Source organism: Cetorhinus maximus, chromosome 5 (assembly GCF_964194155.1).
Source record: "Cetorhinus maximus chromosome 5, sCetMax3.hap1.1, whole genome shotgun sequence".
Lineage (NCBI taxonomy): Eukaryota > Metazoa > Chordata > Chondrichthyes > Lamniformes > Cetorhinidae > Cetorhinus > Cetorhinus maximus.
In genome coordinates, this window is record NC_135883.1 from 150,875,804 (window position 1) to 150,897,737 (window position 21,934).

General features: G+C 43.1%; 1 protein-coding gene across 1 annotated transcript in view; it reads right to left on the reverse strand.

Moving 5' to 3' along the window:
- The window catches only part of LOC144681143 (phospholipase B1, membrane-associated-like), an 85,933-nt gene that overhangs the window by 46,151 nt on the left and 17,848 nt on the right, over positions 1-21,934 (reverse strand). The window contains exons 7-13 of the mRNA XM_078542870.1: positions 16,111-16,191; positions 15,633-15,693; positions 7,810-7,868; positions 6,184-6,257; positions 5,949-5,992; positions 4,660-4,768; positions 4,017-4,068 (exon numbers count right to left, since the gene is read on the reverse strand). Of these exons, the coding sequence (XP_078398996.1) occupies positions 4,017-4,068; positions 4,660-4,768; positions 5,949-5,992; positions 6,184-6,257; positions 7,810-7,868; positions 15,633-15,693; positions 16,111-16,191 (480 nt within the window). The remainder of the gene's footprint in view (positions 1-4,016; positions 4,069-4,659; positions 4,769-5,948; positions 5,993-6,183; positions 6,258-7,809; positions 7,869-15,632; positions 15,694-16,110; positions 16,192-21,934) is intronic.

The window sequence follows — 21,934 nt, forward strand, 5'->3', positions numbered from 1 at the left end:
CTCATGATGTTTATGCTTCACTATCAGAAGAAATGTCAATGGATTATGGTTTAAAAAAAGGCAATTTTAAGTACGTATGAGTTAGTTGCTGAGGTATACTGACGGGAATTTAGCACAGCCTGGGCAAGCTTATATTGAGTTTGAGAGGGTAAAACAAGTAATTTTGACCATTGGATATGGGCATTAAAGATAGAGACAATATAAGCAGCTCTTAGAGAAGTAATTCTTTTGGAAGAATTTAAAGGTTCAATTCCTTCGGTAATGAGAACTCATGTAGAGGAACAGAGGGTTAAAATGGTAAGAGAAGCTGTAGAGGGAGTATTGCAGGAACAAGTGATAATAAGTGGGATTCAAAGAGATGCTAAACTTATTCCAATGTGGAATGTAAATTTAAAGATTAAGTGGAAAACAGGTGATGTGATTGTTGGAGTAGTGGAAAAATTGCCCATTGCAGCAGTTCAATTTATTTTAGGTAATGCTATAGCTGGGTCACAGATGTGGGTGATGCCTATGGTAGTTGAGCAGCCTGTAGAGATGTTTTCAACAGAAGTGTTGCAGAAAGAGCATCTTGTTTCCAGATTGTATGGTAACAAGATCACAAGCCCACAGGTTGAAACAGGAAGAAGAGGAAGTTAAAAGGCAGGCAAAGGTGTTGAAGTTCAATTAGCTGACACTGTCTTTGATAAGATTGTTCAGGAAGAAAGGATGGAAGAGAATGCAGCTGACGTATTTAGCTCAAGGCAGTTGGTAGAGTTACAGAAAAAGGTTCAACAAATAAAACCGTTATATAAGACAGCTTACTCAGGAACAGAGGCAGGATGTATTCCAGAATGTGATTGCCTTAAGGTTAATGTGTTTATGAGAGAGTGGCGGCTATATCAGGTTTCAGCAGATGAAAATTATTATATTGTTATATCATTTGGATATAGAAATGAGATACTGAGAATAGCTCATGAAATTCCAATGTTGGGGGGGGGGGGGTAGGGGGGGGCGCATTTAGGAATTAGAAAGACACACGGGTGAAAATACAAAAACATTTTCATTGGCCTGGATTGTATAGCGATGTAGTCAAATTCTGTAGAACATGTCACACATGTCAGGTGATAGGGAAATAGTGATTAAGCCAGCACTTTTAATTCCAATTCAAGCATTTGAAGAACTTTTTACTAGGGTCATAATTGATTGTGTAGGACCCCTTCCTAAGACTAAAAGTGGAAATCAGATGCAGCTAGACCTGCTGAATTTTTCCAGCATTTTCTGTTTTTGTTTTGGAAATCAGTACTTACTGACAATAATGGGTGTGTCTACAGGGTTTCCTGAAGTGATACCTTTGAGAAATATTTCAACAAAGAGAATTGTGGAAGAGTTGACTACATTTTTAATAAGATATGGTTTACCAAAAGCAATACAATCAGATCAGGGTTCAAATTTCATGTCACAGCTGTTTAAGGAAGTAATGAACAGTTTGGTGAGAGAACAGTTTAAGTCAACAGCTTACCATCCTGAAAGATGGCATCAAACTTTAAAAACTATGATGAGGGCGTATTGTCAGGGCTGTCCACAGGATTGGGATAGGGGAATTCCATTCTGGTTATTTGCTATCAGGGATGCTCCTAATGCATTGACTGGATTTAGTCCTTTAGAATTAGCCTATGGTTATGAGGAAAGGGGACCACTGAAATTGATTCATGAGAAATTGATGGGTCAAAATTCAGGAACTACTCTCCTGGATTATGTATCAAACTTCAGAGAAAGATTGGGCAGATCATGTGAGTTGGCTAGGGAACATTTAAATATATCACAGCAAATGATGAAAGTGAAGGCAGATAGGAGAACCACAGCTCATAGTTTTGTTGCTGGGGCAAAAGTGTTAGTTTTGTTACTAGTACTGGGTGACTCATTAAAGGCAAGGTTTAGTGGGCCTTACAGAGTTGAAAAGAAACTGAGTGAAGTAAATTATTTAATAAATACTCCTGATAGAAGAAAGAAGCAGAGAGTGTGTCATGTAAATATGCTTAAAGAGTACTTTGACAGGGAAGAGGACCAAAAGGAGGCATTAGCGGTGATAGATAAGGAGAAAGAGGTAGGAATGAAGGATTCTGAAATTGATTTTCCTCTAATCAAATTGGATAATGAGGGAGTGTTTGAAAATGTAAATGTAATATTGAGTAACCTTCCAGGCAAGTGTCAACGTGATGTGGAGAAGCTATTGCAGTTGCACAGAGCTATTTGTGGGAATAAGCTGGGGAGAACAAATTTAGTGACACACAATGTGAGTGTAGAAGGTTCATCTTCAATAAGGCAACATTCTTATAGATTAAATCCAGCAAAGTTATCAGAAGTACAGAAAGAGATTTAATTCGTGCTTCAAAATGACATCATAGAGCAACTGGAGTTCGCCTGTTGTGACCGAAACTGGATGGAACACAAAGACTGTGTATGGATTATCAAAAGGTGAATGCAGTGACAAAAGTGGATTCATATCCTATAGCACAGTTGGAAGATTGCATTGATGTGATTCTGTGATTGGGCAGCACTTGCTGAACAATCCTGAGTGTGTTAATAGCTACACTAGCAACTGATTTAAGATAATCAGTCAAGCTTGTAAGATAGGTCATTTACACTTACTAGAAGTGACGTACATTCATACGCAGGGATCTGTTCTTTGTAAACAAAAAGAAGATGTTCAAGCTTTGCACCTTTTTTGAATTACTGGGAGCTTGGGGTGCATATAGTTCCCCATTGTTTTCTCTATAGCAACACCTCGGCCAATCAAAGTTGATTTGCTAACCAATCAGCACCCTTTTTTACTGAAGTATAAATTGTTGTGATCTTTTGAAATTTGGCATTCTCACATTTGTCCTGATGAGTGCAATATGAAAAGCTTCAACAACATGTCTCTCTTTTCAGCAAGATTGTCTGTTAGCCATCCAATAGCAAAAAAGTGGGAGCGAGGTAGTTGGACGTGGGAGGTCTCATTATGATGCCACCAGGAATACATTCAATCAGCATTGGCAACCCTATTACCCAATGGATCATTGTCTATACTGCTTCTCATTTTTGAGTTTGGTTGCTGCATCCAAATGTGTATCCCTATCTTCACATCTCTGCCCCTCTGCAGAGCTTGTCAATCCAGATTTCAGCCTGTCCACCCAGTAACCTGTATATTTGCACAGCCTTTGCTCAGCAGCTTTGCGCCTTCCTTCCTTTACTCGTCTAATCTAGTTTTTATATGGAAATATAGTCAAGGATCCCAACTCAGGATACCCTGTAATACTTAGACACTGAACATTTATATTGTATACATACTTATACAACTCTATGTGTATGTACATTTGTATGTAGCAATCAATAAAATAAAATACAAGGAGCTGTGCCATTTATTTATATTTTCATTGTTTTTTCATGCTGATCAAGGTGAAGGATGTTAGTGCTGGAGTGGAATACTTCCCACTCAAGAATCTCAGCAGTAGCCTCAAATATTTGGAAGCATTTTGGACTTTTCAATATACACATTTTAAAAAAAAAAGACTTGATTTCCCGGGTGTGTTTCTTTCTGTGTCTGCTCGCAAGCAAGGCTAAGTAAGGTCAGTGCAGCAGCAAGTGTCAGGGCGACGCTCATCTGGGAACCGTGAGATGGATAATGGAACGGACTCAGTAAAAGAGATTGATAGATTAATGAATGACTGGCCTGTAGAAGCGAGCTCAAGTGTGGCCAATTAGGAGTGAGTCAAAATGACAGGTAGGCTGGTTTGGGAAGTGACAACCTGATGAGGAGCAAATCAACAATGGAACAGAGAAGTAGGGGAACCTTGAGTATGTTTGCAAAGCTGAAACCCTCCTCGCCTCAGCCCAAAGTTCCCTCCATTCTGCCTATCAGAGTGAGAAAACTGTTTTCCACATCAGTCCTTATATGGTTCCCTGAGTGAGACTGCATTCCAGCTCGGGGCGGGCATGGGGCAGCTTTGTATAATCCTAAAGCCATGGTACTAATGTTAATAAGGTCAGAGGTTTACCGAATTGTTTTTCAGCAGCATCACCAGTTTCCTGACTTGGGTTATCAAATCCCTGTGAAGTGTTGGGGGAATAAAAGAAGATACAGTCAACAAGCTGCATGCTAAACAGAGTTTCTTCAATTGGTTGAGATTTGATATTGTAGATCATTGTAAAACTGATTCATCTGATTGTGCTTTTTAATGGATTTTCTTCCTGTTCCTTATTTCTAAGTGATAAGGAAAATATTGGTCCTGTAAATATGATCTATATCACCAGTGACAGCCACTAACTGGCATTCTCCCCAAAAGTATGACAATTCAATTACTTTGGTTGCCCTTGTGACCAAGTGTCTAAGTTCACTAATACAAGCGGAGCATGTCTTCGAACATTGGCATGCTGCTCTCACAATTTGATCTTAAGAGCTGGAATATGGAATGTGTCACAGCCATTTTCCCCACCATGCGCTATCCCTCACCCGCCTGATCGTCTGAAGGTGGCAACCAATCATTCGCATAAAGGTCTGTGGAACCTCTCCCCGACTCTCAGATTTATCATATAGCACATATGCTATTCAGCTCAATGATGTTAGGATGCAGTGGACTTAATAATCTAGGGATGACAAGACCAGGCACCCATGTAATAGCTCAAAGATGTTAAACATACGCAGCTGTAGAGCCTGCGACAGCCTGATTCAAAAAGGCCTGGGGGCTGTCTTCACGACCAGTACCAGTGGAATATCCGACCAACAAAGGGTTGAACTCACGGAGAATATCTGGAAAAGTATTAAGGTGTTAAAGGTAATTAAAATATTAAGGTATATGATCCAAATAAAATGGAAGTGTACGCTCTAAATACATGCAAACCTAAGAGGCTCCTAAGTATTTGCCTTGATATCAGTATCTGAGAGAGCCATAAACAGGAAACAATGTGTTGCAGAATTAAGTGCAGAACTGTAAATGGATCAGGGAAGAAGTTAGCGTAGAGTTTCATCTATAGATACCTGCTAAGCCCATGATGGGAATAGCACACCACTCTGTTAATTTACTCTCAGGATTTGGATGATGTTGACAAGGCCCCATTTATTGCCCTTCTCCTGTGGCCCTGTGTTGGGCTTTCACATTGAATCACTGAAAGTGCTTTAGCTGATGCTGCTCCTGTTGGGTTGGGAATTCCAGCAGATTAACATATATGCCAGTGTCAAGATTGTTGTGCAACCCTGGGTACAACTGCTCTTATTCTGTTTAGTGGCTGAGATTGCAGGGGAGGGAGCTGCTGTCTAAGTAACCTCACTGGTGAGTTGCTGCATTGCATCCTGTAGATGCTGCCATTTATTTGTGGAGGAGTAGTACACAAGAGGGTAGAGGTCATGCTACAGCTATACAAAGCTCTGGTGCACTGTGTTCAATTCCGGTCACCACACCTTCGGGTGGGTATACTGGTCTTGGAGGGAGTGCAAGATAGATTTACTAGGATGATGCTTGGACTCCAAAGGTTAAATTATAAGGCAAAATTATACAAACTGGGGTTGTATTCTCTGGAATTTAGAATGTTTGAAGTTTTCAAGCTTTTAAGGGAAACTGATAGTGGAGAGAGAAACTTCCTGCTAATTGAGGGATGTAAGACTAGGGGACATCGACTAAAAATTAAAGCCAGGCCTTTCAGAATTGAAATTAAGGACAGAAATCCAAAGCCAGGTGCAGGTTGCCGGAGCTTCTGGTTGCAACTGGAGAATGAATCATCAGGTGAGAATCAGATTGATTTGTCTTCTCCGCCTTTGACCTACCCCTACAACTTTCCCTGACCCCTCCCAGGGCAGGCTCCTGTGCCAGGTATCTTCAAGAGCCGTCAGCGGGGACTGTCAATAGTCCCAGGCATTGAAAGTGAGGCAAGAGTTATGGCTTGAGGGAAAAAAGATCTGAATAAATAATATTGATAGAATATGTGCTACTTACTGGTCAATGTGGTAACAGTTGTTATATTCTCATCTCCCCCGATGCTGTGGAACACAAAAGGTAGATGTTCGTTTCTCCACAACCTACCATTAGCCTCCCTAATGTTGAATCATTATCACACCACACCATTTAGGAAAGTCCATTTAAAAGATTTGCAATAAACACAGAGCCGAGAGCAAAATGACAGGCCTTTTCTTATAGAACTCAAGAGAAAGAGATAGAAAAAGTTACTAACCTCCAGGAAAGTCCTCTGTACTGAGTGAGAACATCAAGAAGATCAGTGGGCTTTGATCCCGCTCCATTAGCTGCCTATAGCAGGGGTGAAAATGACAATTGTCAAAACTGATGCTGAAGACTGCAAGTACAATTCGCAATTTTGGTTTGTTTGATTCAGTGCCTTATCTATCAAGACAATTGGGAAACCTTATGGTCACTTATTAGATGCTACATTCCCAGTGAAATCACAAATCACTCTTTGTTCCTGCCTGCGTTTTCCCTTGCATGTAGCTGCCCGGGAAACCAAGAAATGGGAGCAAGGGGGCCTCCTGCTGGCTAGTGCCCAACATCACACCCAGCTGACTGTCAGAGAGATCATTAGAGAAGCTCACCAGATTCTCTCCTTACAATTATCTTACCAGTTTGTCAAGTAGCCACCTATCCCCCGCTTGGTATCTCAATAAACAGCTTGGTATCTCATTGAAATGTATACATTTCTTGGAGGGCTTGACAGAGTAGATGCTGACATGCTGTTTCCTCTGGCTTGAGAATCTAGAACTAGTCTCAGGATAAAGGATCGGCTACTTAGGACTGAGATGAGGAGAAATTTCTTCACTCAGAAGGCTGGTAATCTTTGGAATTCTCCACCCCAGAAAGCTATGGATGCTCAGCTGTTGAGTGTATTCAAGGCTGTGATTGTTAGATTTTTGGATGCTAAAGGAATCAAGGGATATGGGGATTGGGCCAGGAGAGTGCAGTTGATGTAAAAGATCAGCCATGATCTTATTTAATGGCAGAGGACGTTCAGGGGTCAGATGGCCTACTCCTATTCAATAATTAAAAAAGGTGGGCTGGTATCGATTTTTATCTCAGGCCACACGTGAAGAATAGTAAGAAATTGGACAATTTTTAAAATCAAGTGAAGACTGTAATCTCCTCACAGGTGCCAGTAGCATTTTTTACGCTGGCACCTTAATCTCTACTCATTCATCAATTTATGGAGGGGTTGAACAGAATGGCAGAGTTTCACAAGGGGGAGTTGGATAAGTACATGAAGAAAGGAATAGAAAGACATGTGATGGCAAGATAGAGTGGGAGGAGACTCATGTGGAGTGTAATTCCTGGCCTGTTTCTGTAAATTCTATGTAATTCATGTCAGTGGAAAAGAAACGCTTTACAGAGCAGGGGGCCTTAAAGACAAAATTCCTCATTTTGAAGCAAAATGAAACTTAGGCCGGGATTTACTGGCCCCGCCATGGTGGGACTCACTGTGGGGGATGCAGTGGCCCAGCCAAAAGTCCATTGACTTTCAGCGGGACAGGATGATCCTGGCAGTGTGCGGTGGAGCCAGGGATAGGAAATTAGGAGAGATTTTAAACCATTACAATTCTCTGGCTCTGCTGCCTTATTTAACAAAGGTCAGTCGGCTTTCTTGGCAGTACCCCCAAAACCTTGGAAGGATGGCTGGTAGCTTCAAGAAGTTACTTGGCAGGGCTGAAGGATGGCTGGTACCCAAGTGGCTGAAAACAGTAGGTTGCCTAAAGCAAGCATTGCAAATCTCGTGCATATCAGGACAACCCCACAAAAGAATTTTCTTTCCTCTGAGCAATAAAACAAAATTCAAAGCAATGCTATGCGGACTCACCGTGACGGAGTCTCCAAACGCAGCGATGACCTTTATGTCCGCCGGTCTGAGCTTGTGGACTAGCGGAGAAAGAAAAGGGCATGAGTGACATTAAAACCATGGTACTTAAAGCCAATAGGAGAGGATAAGTAAGCACAAAAAGCCATTTGCATCCATCCATTGTTTCAACATGTTCACGCTTTAGATTTTCTTGGGGATAATAATGCTGGTAATAGTTTAGAAACAGCAGTTCCATTATAGTGCAAACTGTTACAAAGGCTATTGCGGGCACTTAGGTGAGGTCAGTAGGTTTGGACCCATAGCCTAGCAGGGCATTGGTTTCAATGTCCTTTGCATCCTTCCCTGTATCTGTTTATTTGTAACTAGATATATATGCCATTAAAAATGCATTTACAGCCAGTCTAGAGCACTCAGGCTCCAACCAGGTCAGCTCAAACGATAACAGCTGAAAGAGATATTTATCACTGTGGACACCCTTTGTGCCTTGTGTGATTTCCTGATTAACTATTGACTGAGACAGCTTATACTAAGTTAGAGGCTGTTCATAAGGAAATGTTCAAAATGATCTTACTCTTTTGATGAAAGAAGAGTTGATCACACTTATTGTAGAATCTGAACAAATCAAAATGAACATGGCAGAGCGAGTGATTTTGCTTCAGGAGATTTGAGGGCCTGAAAACCCACAGGAGAATTAATTTTTTAACCGTATTCATTTATGGAATGTGGGCATCGCTGGCTTGGTGAGCATTTATTGCTGCCATGAAGCTATTAATATATATATTATTGGAAAATATTTTTCTTTTAAAATAGAGGTTTAGTCTGTGGGTGTGTCTTAATTGGATTAAAACCAGCTAGTCTGGGAGCTTTGTGTACTAGTTTTGAGATGTAATAGTGCATTTGCATTTTTTTGAATAGATCATTCAAGAAGAGGGGTGAAATCTGGCACCTAGCTAGCAGAGACCAAGCAAGATGTTTATATTACTAATAAAATTGGTACTATAAAAGGGGTTTTATTGTTAAAAGAGGTGGAGTTCAAAGGGCCTGATGATACAACGAAAATTTACATTCAAAGAGAAGTGCTGGGTATAAGAGAAAGCAGTTTTGTGTATGCAGAGCAGAGGCAATGTAAGATCAAAGCCTGTAAGCCTACCAGTGTTTCTGCAAGGAACCAAAGTAAAAGGAACCTCGCTTTGAATTTGTAAGGTGAAAATGCTTTGCCAGGTGTCTGCTTAAAAATCTATGGGTTGCTGTTGCTTTAATGGAGGTTAGTTTGGGAATTTGTTAAAAGTTATGATAGTAGTAATTTGTATATATATTAAACTTGTATACATTAATAAAATGTTCCTTTTAGTTTAATGTAAAACCTCTCGAGAACTGTTGGTCTGATTCCTGAATTTGGAGTTTCATCTCAAACATACCACTTAAAAATATAGGTTATGACGGATGTTTAAAGTTTCCCTCTGGGATTTTTAGATAACTCTGCTTTACCGAAAGGCTGTCTCATAACAATTGCCCATCCCTAATTGCCCTTGAGTAGGTGGTGCTCAGCTGCCTTGAACCACTGCAGTCCATGTGGTGTAGGTACACCCAAAGTCCTCTTAGGTAGGGAGTTCCAGGATTTCACCCAGTGACAGTGAAGGAACAGCGATATATTTCCAAGTCAGAATGGTGTGTAGCTTCAAGAGGAACTTCCAGGTGGTGGTGCTCCCATGCGTCTGCTGCCCTTGCCCTTCCAGGCAGTAGCAGTCGTGGGTTTGGAAGGTGCTTTCTAAGGAGGCTTGGGGAGTTCCTGCAGTGCATCTTGTAAATGGTACACACTGCTGCCACTGTGTGGTGGAAGTGGAGGGAGTGAATGTTTACAGCAGTGGATGGGGTGCCCATCAAGGGGGCTGCTTTGTCCTGGATGGCGTTGAGCTTCTTGAGTGTTGTTGGAGCTGCACTCCTCCAGACAAATGGAAGGTATTCCATCACATTCCTGACTTGTGCCTTGTAGATGGTGGACAGGCTTTGGGGAATCAGGAGATGAGTTACTTGCTGCAGGATTCCAAGCCTCTGTTCATCTCTAGTGGTCATAGTATTTATATAGCTAGTCCAGTTCAGTTTCTGGTCAATGGTAACCCCCAGGATGTTGATAGTGGGGGATTCAGCGATGGCAATGCCATTGAACATCAAGGGGCAATGGTTAGATTCTCTTTTGTTGGAGATGGTCATTGCCAGGCACTTGCGTGGTACAAATGTTACTTGCCAGTTGTCAGCCCAAGCCTGGATATTGTCCAAGTCTTGTTGCATTTGGACATGGACTGCCCCAATATCTGAGGAGTCGCGAATGGCGCTGAACATTGTGCAATCATCAGTGAACATCCCCATTTCTGACCTTATGATGGAAGGAAGGTCATTGATGAAGCAGATGAATATGGTTGGCCCTAGCATACTACCCTGAGGAACTCCTGCAGTGATGTCCTGGAGCTGAGATGACTGACCTCCAACAACCACGACCATCTTCCTTTGTGCTAGGTATGACTCCAACCAGTGGAGAGTTTCCCGCCTGATTCCCATTGACTCCAGTTTTGCTAGGGCTCTTTGATGCCACACTCGGTCAAATGCTGCCTTGACGTCAAAGGCAGTTGCTCTCAGCTCATCTCTGTAGTTCAGCTCTTTTGTCCATGTTTGAACCAAGGCTGTAATGAGGTCAGGAGCTGAATTATCCTACAGAATCCAAACTGAGAGTCAGTGAGCAGGTTGGTGCTAAGCAAGTGCTGCTTGATCGCACTATTGATGACCCCGCCATCACTTTACTGATGATCGAGAGTAGACTGATGGGGTGGTAATTGTCCAAGTTGGATTTGTCCTGTTTTTTGTGTGCAGGACATACCTGGGCAATTTTCCACATTGCCGGGTATATGCTAGTGTTGTAGCTGTACTGGAACAGCTTGGTTAGGGGCACCGAAAGTACTGGATCACACGTCTTCAGTACTATTTCCGAAATATTGTCAGGACCCATAGCCTTTGCAGTATCCAGTGCCTTCAGCCATTTCTTAATATCACGTGGAATGTATAGAATTGGCTAAAGACTGGCATCTGTGATGCTGTGGACCTCAGGAAGATGAGGAGATGGTTCATCCACTCGGCACTTCTGGCTGAAGATTGTTGCAAATGCTTCAGCCTTTCCTTTAGCACTGATGTGCTTGGCTCCCCCATCATTGAGGATGGGGTTATGTGTGGAGCCTCCTCCTCCAATGAATTGTTTAATTGTCTACTACCATTCACGACTGCAGAGCTTAAATCTGATCCATTGGATGTGGGATCGCTCAGCTCTGTCTATTGCATTCTGCATGCACTGTTTGGCACACAAGTATTCCTGTATTGCAGCTTCACCAGGTTGACACCTCATTTTTAGGGACACCTGGTGCTGCTCCTGGTATGCCCTCCTGCACACTTAATTGAACCAGGGTTGATCCCTTGGCTTGGTGGTAATGGTGGAGTGGGGAATAGGCTAGGCCTTGAGTTTACAGATTATGGTTGAGTACAGTTCTGCTGCTGCTGATGGCCCACAGTTCTTCATGGATGCCCAGTCTTGAATTGCTAGATCTTTTCGATATCTATCCCATTCAGCACGGTGGTAGTGCCACACAACAAGATGGAGGGTATCCTCAATGTGAGGACGGGACTTTGACTCCACAAGGACTGTGCAGTGGTCAGTCCTACCAATGCTGTCATGGACAGATGTATTTTTTTTTTATTCATAGGATGTGGGCGTCACTAGCCAGGCCGGCATTTATTACCCATCCCTAGTTGCCCTTGTTCAGAGGACATTTAAGAGTCAACCACATTGCTGTGGGTCTGGAGTCACATGTAGGCCAGACCAGGTAAGGATGGCAAATCTTCTTCCCTAAAGGACATTAGCGAACCCGATGGGTTTTTACAACAATTGACAATGGTTTCATGGTCATCATTAGACTTTTAATTCCAGATTTTTATTGAATTCGAATTCCACCTTCTGGCGAGATTCAAACCCAGGTCCCCAGAGCATTACCCTGGGTCCCTGGATTACTAGTCCAGTCACAATACCACTACACCAACACCTCCCCCTAACGTATGTGCGATAGGTTGATTGGTGAGGACGAGGTCAAGTATGTTTTTCCCTCTTGTTTGTTCCCTCACCCTGCTGCAGATCCAGTCTAGCAGGTATGTCCTATAGGACACAGCCAGCTTAGTCAATAGTGGTGCTACCGAGCCACTCTTGGTGATGGACTTTGAAGTCTCCCACCCAGAGTACATTCTGTGCCCTTGCCATCCTCAGTGCTTCCTCCAAGTGGTGTTCAACATAGAGGAGCACTGATTTATCAGCTGAGGGAGGGTGGTATGTGATAATCAGCAGAATGTTTCCTTGCCCATGTTTGACCTGATGCCTTGAGACGTCATGGGGTCCGAAGTCAATGTTGAGGATTCCCTGGGCAACTCCCTCCCGACTGTATACCACTGTGCTGCCACCTCTGCAAGTCTGTCCTGCCAGTGGGAGAGGATAGACCCAGCCCTTAACCTAATATTACTTTTGTTGGGAACCTTTGCTGCCAAGGGGAGGTGATGGTATTGTCACTGCACTAGTAATCCAGGGACCCAGGGTAATGCTCTGGGGACCTGGGTTCGAATCTCAGCAGAAGGTGGAATTTGAATTCAATAAAAATCTGGAATTAAAAGCTTAATGATGACCATGAAATGATTGTCATAAAAACTCATCTGGCTCGCTAATGTCCCTTAGGGAAGGAAATCTGCCATCCTTGCCTGGCCTACATGTGACTCCATACGGTTGACTCTTAAATGCCCCTGAACAAGGGCAACTAGGGATGGGCAATAAATGCTGGCCTAGCCAGTGATGCCCACATCAAATGAATTTTAAAAAAAGCATGGCATGATCATGGGAATATTCCTTCATTACCACTGCAATGGTGTTGCCTGTACCACCAGGGGCGAGTCTCACATGAATGCCAAATTGCACAGGCTAATGCATCAGCTGAAGGCTGCGCCCTTTCAAAGGGAGCCATCTAAAAACTATTGGGCTAAAATATGGCCTCTAGCTCTTTGAGGGTTCATGCTGTGATCATGTCCTTGCATCTGTGGCAGGCCTACATCAATTTCACCTTTGAACTAATGCTATGTCCCTTCCTGCAGCAATGGCCCTGTTAGCAGTGAACAGAGGCCTGCCTTCCCACCCCACCAATCAAAGCCTGACAGAAACTCTGAACTATATCGAGGCCCCTAATTCTGCTCAATTTGCTATCCTTGCAGTGCACTCCAACTGGTGAGTGGTGGAGGTATGCGAGAAAGTCCATGGATATTTGACACTAAGAGCAAGGCAAAATGCTGGAAATCTGAAACAAAAACAAAAAATTCTGGATAAACTCAGCAGATCTGACAGCAACTGTGGAGGGAAAGACAGTGTTAACATTTCGAGTCCGTATGACTCTTCTTCAGAGCTAAAGGGAAGTAGAAATATGGTGAAATATATACTGTTTAAGCGGGGTGGAACAGGTAAAGCTGGATAGAAGGCCAGCGATAGGTGGAGGCAAAGGAGAAATTGCAAATGATGTCATAAACAAAAGGTCAAAGGGGTGTTGATGGTGGTGGTACTGGCTGAAGGAGGTGCTAATGGTGACATTAAGAGTAGAAAGTAGAATGTGCAGGACAGGGGTAAGCACTCTGGAATGAACAACATGAGCAAGTGACAGATGGCCCTAGTGGGGGCAGGATGGGAGGAGGGGACGGTGGTAGGAAAAATGATCGAAAATAGGCTAAAAGCTGAGGATAAAACAAAGAATAAAAATGGAAATAAACTTTAAAAATAATAACAATAAAAATAAATGGAAAAAACAAATACAAATTTAAAAATAAAAATGAATATTGAAAAAAGGGGCAAAGCTGGAGGAAGGAGTTCATGGTCTGAAGTTGTTGAACTCAATGTTAAGTCCGGAAGGCAGTAAAGTGCCTAGTCGGAAGATGAGGTGCTGTTCCTTCAGTTTGCGTTGAGCTTCACTGGAACATTGCAGCAGCCCAAGGACGCACATGCATGAGAGCAGGGTGGTGTGTTGAAATGGCAAGCGACAGGAAGGTCTGGGTCATGCTTGCGGACAGACCGAAGATCCGGTCACCCAGTCTGCGTTTGGTCTCTCCAATGTAAAGGAGACCGCATTGGGAGCAGCAAATGCGGTAGACCAAATTGAATGAAGTGCAAGTGAAGCCTTGCTTCACTTGAAAGGAGTGTTTGGATCCTTGGATGGTGAGGAGGGGGGAAGTAAAGAGGCTGGCGTTGCACCTTCTGTGATTGCATGGGAAGGTGCTGTGGGAAGAAGTTGAGGTGTTGGGGATCATGGAGGAGTGGACCAGGATGTCCCAGAGGGAATGGTCCCTATGGAATGCCGACAGGAGGGGTGAAGGAAGATGATATGTGAAGGGAAGATATTTGATGCCTTTTTACTATCCCAATCTGTCCATGTTAATGAACATACATCGCCTCATCCGGGCCAGTGCTGCTTCTTGCTTCCTCAAACACCTGAATTGCCTCATAGCTGAGAAAATTGACAAAAGTGTCTAGTTCAAGTGTAGAGTAGATCAGACTTGGTCAAACTGGTGCAATGGAGTTTTCATGAATCTCTGATTGGGCCTGATTGTTGTGGCAACCCCTTCAAACTATCTGATTCCCATGCTCATTCCCAGCCTGAGCTAACTTCTGTTGATGGCTGCTGCTTCATTGCCATAAGTCAAGCCATTTGACTTAGCAAATTATCCAGTTTTTTTCACTGGTATGTTAAAGCTACCCGAGACTGGTAAGTTCATTTTCCACAGTGGCAAAACTGTCCACATGTTAGATTCCTCAAACAATTGCTTGATGGAATCAGATCAGAGCAGGTCTGGTAGCAGAGAAGGGTTGAGGCTACAGCAAGAGTTGAGTGGGATGGGAACTAATATCGGGAGTGTCACTGAGGAATGGCTGGCATTAGGAAATGGACAGATAATGCCGGAGTATTATAGAATCCCATTCACCAGAATTATACTGTGGCTAAAAAGATTAAATTATGAAGATAGGTTGCACAGACTTGACCTGTATTCCTTTATGCATAGAAGATTAAATTGATCTAATTGAAGTGTTTAACATGATTAAAGGATTTGATATGGCGGATAGAGAGAACCTATTGCCTCTGGTGGAGTAGACAGGAACAAAGAGGTGTAACCATTAAAATTAGGGCTAGGTAATTTAAAGGAGATGTCAGGAAGCACTTCTTCACATAAAGGGTAGTGGAAGTTTTTAGCTCTCCAAAAAATCCTTTGAAGCTGGGGGCCAACTGACCATTTCAAAGCTGAACTTGTTAGATTTTTAGAGGCATGAATCTTAAGGGTTAAAGAAACAAGGTGGGTAAATGGAATCAAGGTACAGATCAGCCATGCTGTTAAGGAATGGGGGAACAGGCTCATGGGACTGAAAGCCTACTCCTGTTCCTATGTTACTACGTCCTAGGGTTAAGTAACACTGCTGTGACTCAGCACCTGACCTGGGAGAGATCAGTGCTGATGTCACCTGCAAAAGTGTTGGAGAAAAATTCCCAGGGGAGTTGGCTTCTTCATCTCGAACTCTTGAAGTGAAGCAATGAGCGAACAAGAGGAGGTTGGTACAAATACTCTCTTCCCTCTGACATTGTGAATTGTTGCTTGGCTCACCTTCTTGAGCCAATATTTCTTGCATACCTGTTGCTTGCCAGTAGATGAACAACCTGAAATAGAGTCTGACCGGATCGATAGGACGTTACTGTAACCGTGTATCTTTACAGTACCTGAAACTGGAACAGTATTGGAGGGGTCCCGTTCCAAACAGGTCAGTTCACTGCCGGAATCCTATTTCAAAATGAGGCACAAATTTATTGAAAGAATACTGTTGATGCAATTGTTTACTTCTTCATTTAAATTAATACAGTTAAATAAAACAGAAATTGTATGGCAGGTAGTCTGTTTGAATGTGATTGGTTCAGAGATCCTTGGTGAAAGGTCATGTCTGAAAGGTTCATTTTCAACAGCAGCAAGGCTGCACAGAGCTGTCTTATAGTGAAAAGGGAAAGAAAATAATTTAGAAATAAAGGAAATAAGACTTGTGCCGGCAGAATGATACTCTACACATGTGGGTGATCCAAGTTGTGAAAATGAGCTGAAAAAAATTAGACAAGAACCGGGAAGATGGAAGGAACCAAACAAGAGAGAAGGTGATTGAGGTGCAAGTTGTGAAGATGGAGAACATTCACTCGTGAAGTAGTTTACCAGCCAGCTTGCCCTCCTCGCCTCCACATTCGGACTGTTTCCATGTTTGCTGTTTCGGTAAGTGAAGAGGTAGGGTCTCTCCTGTGGGAATAGACAGAGAGTGAACTAATGTGATACAATAGTTAAATGAGGAAACTTTCCATTTAAAGAGTAAACATGTGAAGGGACTGAACACAGGAGGAATGTTTGGAGTACAGAGTAACTTATATCGTTGGGGAGAAGCAGACACCACCAGTCTGATCATACCTGGGATGGACAGTGCAGCTGAGGAATCATTGCTGTACATTCAAGGGCTTCGCTTCTATCAACATTGGGTTCCAGCTGTGAAGGAAAACAGACGAAGATTAGGGTTCAGTGTCTCACTTGTTGCAGTGTAATTAACAGCGCACACTCTGACCTAGGCAATTGCCAATTTGAATTTGAAAATGTTGCAAAATGCACAATATCATGATTATAAGGCCCAGTATTGATAGGGACCTGCATATGAGGAAGACACGTAAAGTGTTTCACTCCCTGAAAGATGCTTCTAGACCTTGAAATGACCTTCCCTGTGGTTATCTTTGGTTCAGATTGCAATCTTAGCTGAAGTTAGAGAGGTGAAAATCAGTCAATTGATCAAGTCATTCAGCAACACCTCTTCTGCTGCTGTGTCCAATATGATGGGTTGAAAACTCATGCCTATTACACCATTGGCACAGTACAGCGTGAAGTAACTGCACCATGTGACCCGTTGTGAAACTCGCTATTGAGTTCAGTCAACATCCTGGCATTTCAGAACCACAATGATTGATTCTGTGCTATGAGAGATGAAAGACAGACCAGAGAGTTGCTTTTCACGCTTTGTTACCGGCACTGCACCACATTTACAGCACAGTGCCTTCCAACTTGCTTACTATTAGCATGGTTTTAATTGGCCTTGTTAGCCTGAAGGCAACTTGCTAGGATCATAGGCCGGGATTTTCCGGCCTTGTTGCAGGCGGGACCCGCTGCAGGCGAGGCAGTACCCCAGTCAGAAGCCCATTGACTTGTGGTGGGACCCAGTGGCAGGTGGGCATGGAACATCCCGCCCATAGAACCTATGAACCTTGATCCTTCAGGAGAATCACAGAATGATATAACACAGGAGTCCATTCAGTCCATCGTGATTATGCTGGCTCTTTCAACATACCATCTAATTAGTCCCACTATTTTTGTATAACACTGCACTTTTTTCCAGGGCATGTCCAATTGCCTTTTGAACATTACTGTTGAATCTGCTTCCACCATCCTTTCAGGCAGTGCATTTCAGATTCTAAAAACAATTCACTACCTAAAAACAAAATTCCCTTCCTCTCCCATCTGCTTTTTGCCCAAATACCTTGGCACTCTTCCTGCTGGCAAAAAAATGTCTTATTCATCTGCCCCTCCATCCTATGGACCTGGTAAGCAACAGTCACTTCCTTAGCAAAACACCTGCCAACCCCTGCTTCGCAATTGGTTGAAGTGGATCTCCTCCTGACCAATTATTGAAAAATTCCTCTGTCGTAGGTACATAGGAAGGAGTTTCGGAGTATGCCATTCAGCCCCTCGACCCTATTCTGCCATTCAATTAGATCATGGCTGAGTTCCATCTTAAAGGGTTGCTGAACCCTTGATTCCTTTACAGAGCAAAGATATCTGGCACATCTCTTTCATGAAGATCCAAAGTCTCCCCACTGAAGGGGTCGGTCCACCCAAACGTTCGCAAGATTCCCATATTGGAAGAGCAGTCAGGGTAGATTCTAACATTCACCACCAGCTGCTAACATTGGTGATGCGTGGATCAGTGGCTCATTATACACCCTTCCCGATTTGAAATCAATGGAAAGGAAAGTCAAACTGGATGTATAATGGGTGACCGATCCACAATGACAGTGTACCTCCTGGCGGAGTAATTAAAATCTACCCCATTGTTTCCAAAGTGCAGCAGCCCTTAAAAAGCTGCTGCTTTCCTCACTTCCCCAACCGCTTTCAGCTATAACACTGCCCCTCACTACTTCTTCCCATTCCTACCTCTACTGACCTTGTGGAAATCACTCAAGGTACATCAGATAATTATTAAAAGGGGCTAAACTTGCTGAATTCAGTGAGGGCAGAACCTGCTTCCCCACTCCCCAGACATTAAAATTTGCCTGCATATGGCAATACCTCGGCAATTTTCAAGGAATTGCAGAAGTGGTCCTATTTAACCATTTTAAAGCTCTTTCAGACAAGTGGTACAGTCACAATGGGCTGAATGGCCTCCTTCAGTGCTGAATTGTTCTATTATTTGAAGGCTCAGATGGATAAGTTATCTACAGCATGAATAAATATTCCTAAGACTTTAACGCCAACATTGTGAATTAAAAATCAAAACCAGGATGTTGTTGTGATGAGGGGCTTGTGACTCAAAACTGACAACTTCGTGTACAGAGACAAAAACTATATTTAAATATAAAAAATTTGTTCAGGAGAAAAGTCATATTGGACTCGAAATTTTGGGCAGAATTTTTCCCTCATCGGGGGAGGGGCACGGTGGGTGGGCCCAGGGGTGGTCACTAAGCCGACCGCCACCCGCGATTGGACCCTGGCTGTGATTTCACACTGGCTGGCCAATCAACGGCCAGCCCGCGTGAAACATGCGCTGCAGCGCCCAGCGCTGCCGGGGTGGGGGCGGAAGTTCGCACGTACATGGGGGTGCGCTCAGTAAAAGCTCCCTGAGGCACAGAGCTACCTCAGGGAGCTGAAGATTTTTAACAATAAAAATATATAAAATAGTGAAAACGTGTCCCCTCATGTCACTCTGCCACATGAGCAGGGACATGTTAAGTAGGAGCGTAAACGGTTTTTTAAAAATCACTGACCGAAACTTCATCCCGCCCATGGACGAGGTTTTGCCAAAACGGCAAAGGCCGCTTGGCCTTTTCACCAGTCACCCGAGCGGTTGGATGGGCAATGAAAAATTATACTCAATTAATTGATTAAGGGTCTTAATAGGCCGCTTAATCATCGGCGGGTGCGCTGCCAACTCCCAGGCGCGCCCGCCAACCGAAATATGGCATGAGTGCTCAATGATGTCAGGACTCTCGCCCGACATCATCGCAGGACGCCTTTAAGGCTCGTTCAGGTCGGGTGGTGCCTGCCCGACGAGAGAGAAATTCTGGCCATCAATTCTGTTCCTCTCTCCACAGATGCTGCCAGACCTGCTGAGTTTATCTGGCATTTTCCGTTTTTATTTCAGATTTCCCAGCATCTGCTGTGTTTTGTTTTTATTTTAGGGAGATACAAACAAACTTGTTCTTGTGTACCCCTGAGAATATATCGGAGATTGAGGGGTAATCTGGCCAAGGTGTTTAAAATGTTAAGAGGATTTGTTTGGGTAGATAGAGGAAACTATTTTCTCCCAGTGGCACAATCACAACAAGAGGACTTCATCTTGAAATTAGAACTAGGCCAATCAGGAGCAAAATCAGGAAAAGCTTTTTCACATAAAGAGTAGTCAAAATCTGGAACTTTCTCCACCAAAAGGCAGTGGATTTCTGAGATAATTAGAAATTTAAGGAAGGGTATCGAGGAATATGGGGAAAGGTGGGCGAGCTTCTAGAGAAAATTATTCAGGATAGAATTAGTAGTCACATGGAAAAATGTGGGCTGATTAGGAACATCCAGCATGGATTTATAAAGAGGAAATCATGTTGAACGAACTTGCTGGAGTTTTTCGAAGAGGTAGCCAAGAGGGTTGATGAGGATAATGCTGTTGATGTGGTGTACATGGACTTTCAAAAGGCATTCGATACAGTGCCACACAACAGACTTGTGAGAAAAGTTATAGCTCGTGGAATAAAAGGAACAGTAGCAACGTGGATACAAAATTGACTGAGTAATAGGAAACAGAGGGTAATGGTCAATGGGTATTTTTTGGGCTGGAGTAAGGTTTGTAGTGGAGTTTCCCAGGGGTTGATATTGGGACCCTTGTTTTTCCTGATATATATTAATGTTCTTGATCTTGGTGTTCAGGGGACAATTTCAAAGTTTGCAGATGATACAAAACTTGGAAACATTGAAAACTGTGAGGAGGACAGTATAGAACTTCAAAAGGTCATAGACAAGTTGGTGGAGTGGGTAGATAGGTGGCAGATGAAGTTCAATGCGGAGAAGTGTGAGGTGATTCATTTTGGTAGGGAGAACATGGGAAGGCAATATAAAATAAGGGGTACAATTCTTAAGGGTGTGCAGGAGCAGGTGTGCATAGTTCATTGAAGGTGACAGGACAGGGGGGGAGAGCAGTTAATAAAGCATACAGTATCCTAGGCTTTATTAATAGGGTTATAGAGTACAAGAGCAAGGAGGTTATGCTGAGCTTATATAAGACTCTAGTTAGACCTCAGCTGGAGTACTGTGTATGGTTCTGGGTGCCACACTATAGGAAGGATGTGATCACATTGGAGAGAGTGCAGAAGAGGTTCACAAGAATGGATCCCAGGATGAGAAACTTGAGTTATGAAGATAGATTGGAGAGGTTGGGACTGTTCTCCTTGGAGAGGAGAAGGCTAAGAGGAAATTTGACAAGGGTGTTCAAAATCATAGGGGCTGCATAGAGTAGATAGGAAGGAACTGTTCCCGATCGTCAAGGGATCGAGAAAGAGAGGGCACAAACTTAAGGTGATTTGCAAAAGAAGCAAATGCGATCTGAGAAAAAACTTTTTCACACAACGAATGGTTTGAACCTGGAATGCACTGCCTGGAAGTGTGGTGGAGGCAGGTTCAATTGAGGCATTCAAGAGGGCATCAGATTTGAATCTAAATTGGTTTCAATTTGAATAGAAACAATGTGCAAGGGTACAGGGGAGAAACAGGAGAATTGCACTAGGTCATAATGCTCATTTGGAGAGCCAGTGCAGACACGATGGGCTGAATGGCCCCCTTCTGCACAGTGACAATTCTGTGATTCTGTGATATGAAATTGAGCTGCAGATCAGCCATGATCTGAATGGATGGCAGAGCAGGCCAAGGGGCTGAATGGCCTTACTCCTATTTCGAATGCCCTTATAGTAAGGGATGTAGCAGGAAGGACAGAGATAACCTGAAAGATTGCTCACAGTTCTGGAGTGTCTTCATCACATGGACTACAGTGATTCATGAAGGTGGCTCACCACCACCTTCTTAAGGGCAACTAGGGATGGGCAATAAATGCCCAGCCTTGCCAACAGTGCTCATATCTTTAGAATAAATAAGAGAAGCAGAAAGACGAATGGAGAGGCGGGGTGGGGTGATAGCAATGAGGCCAGATTAAACAGAAGGGTTCAAAGAAAATTGGACTGACCACACTATAGAAATGGCAAAGGCAGCAACTGAAGGGAAGTGGAGATAACAGTAGTGAAAAACAAGGGAGATATCTTATCTCACTTAAACTATCTTTGACCATTTTCATATTGTTGCAGTAGTTAACACAACATTATCAGAGACTGGCTGATCTTAGCAGCCAATTGCCAAGTATTCTGGAGCTTTATGGGAGACCACACAATAGCGCGGCTGAATTATTTTTTAACTAGGGACAAGACCTTTCCCCTAAACTGTCTTAAACAAACATGTTTGTGAGAGAGAAAGAAAAAAAACAGAAAACACTGACAAACACTCAGCAGAATCTGAGGCGATATGGGAAACAGAGTTAAAAGTTTCAGGTCGATGACCTTTCATCAGAATACTTCGCAGACTTAACCTTTGTTGGGTGCTCCAAAGCTAATGCAGAGTTATGAGTGAGGCACTGAATTTACAGCTGAATCCTTCAAACGATATGAGGCCGCTCATTAGCATTTGCAAATGAACC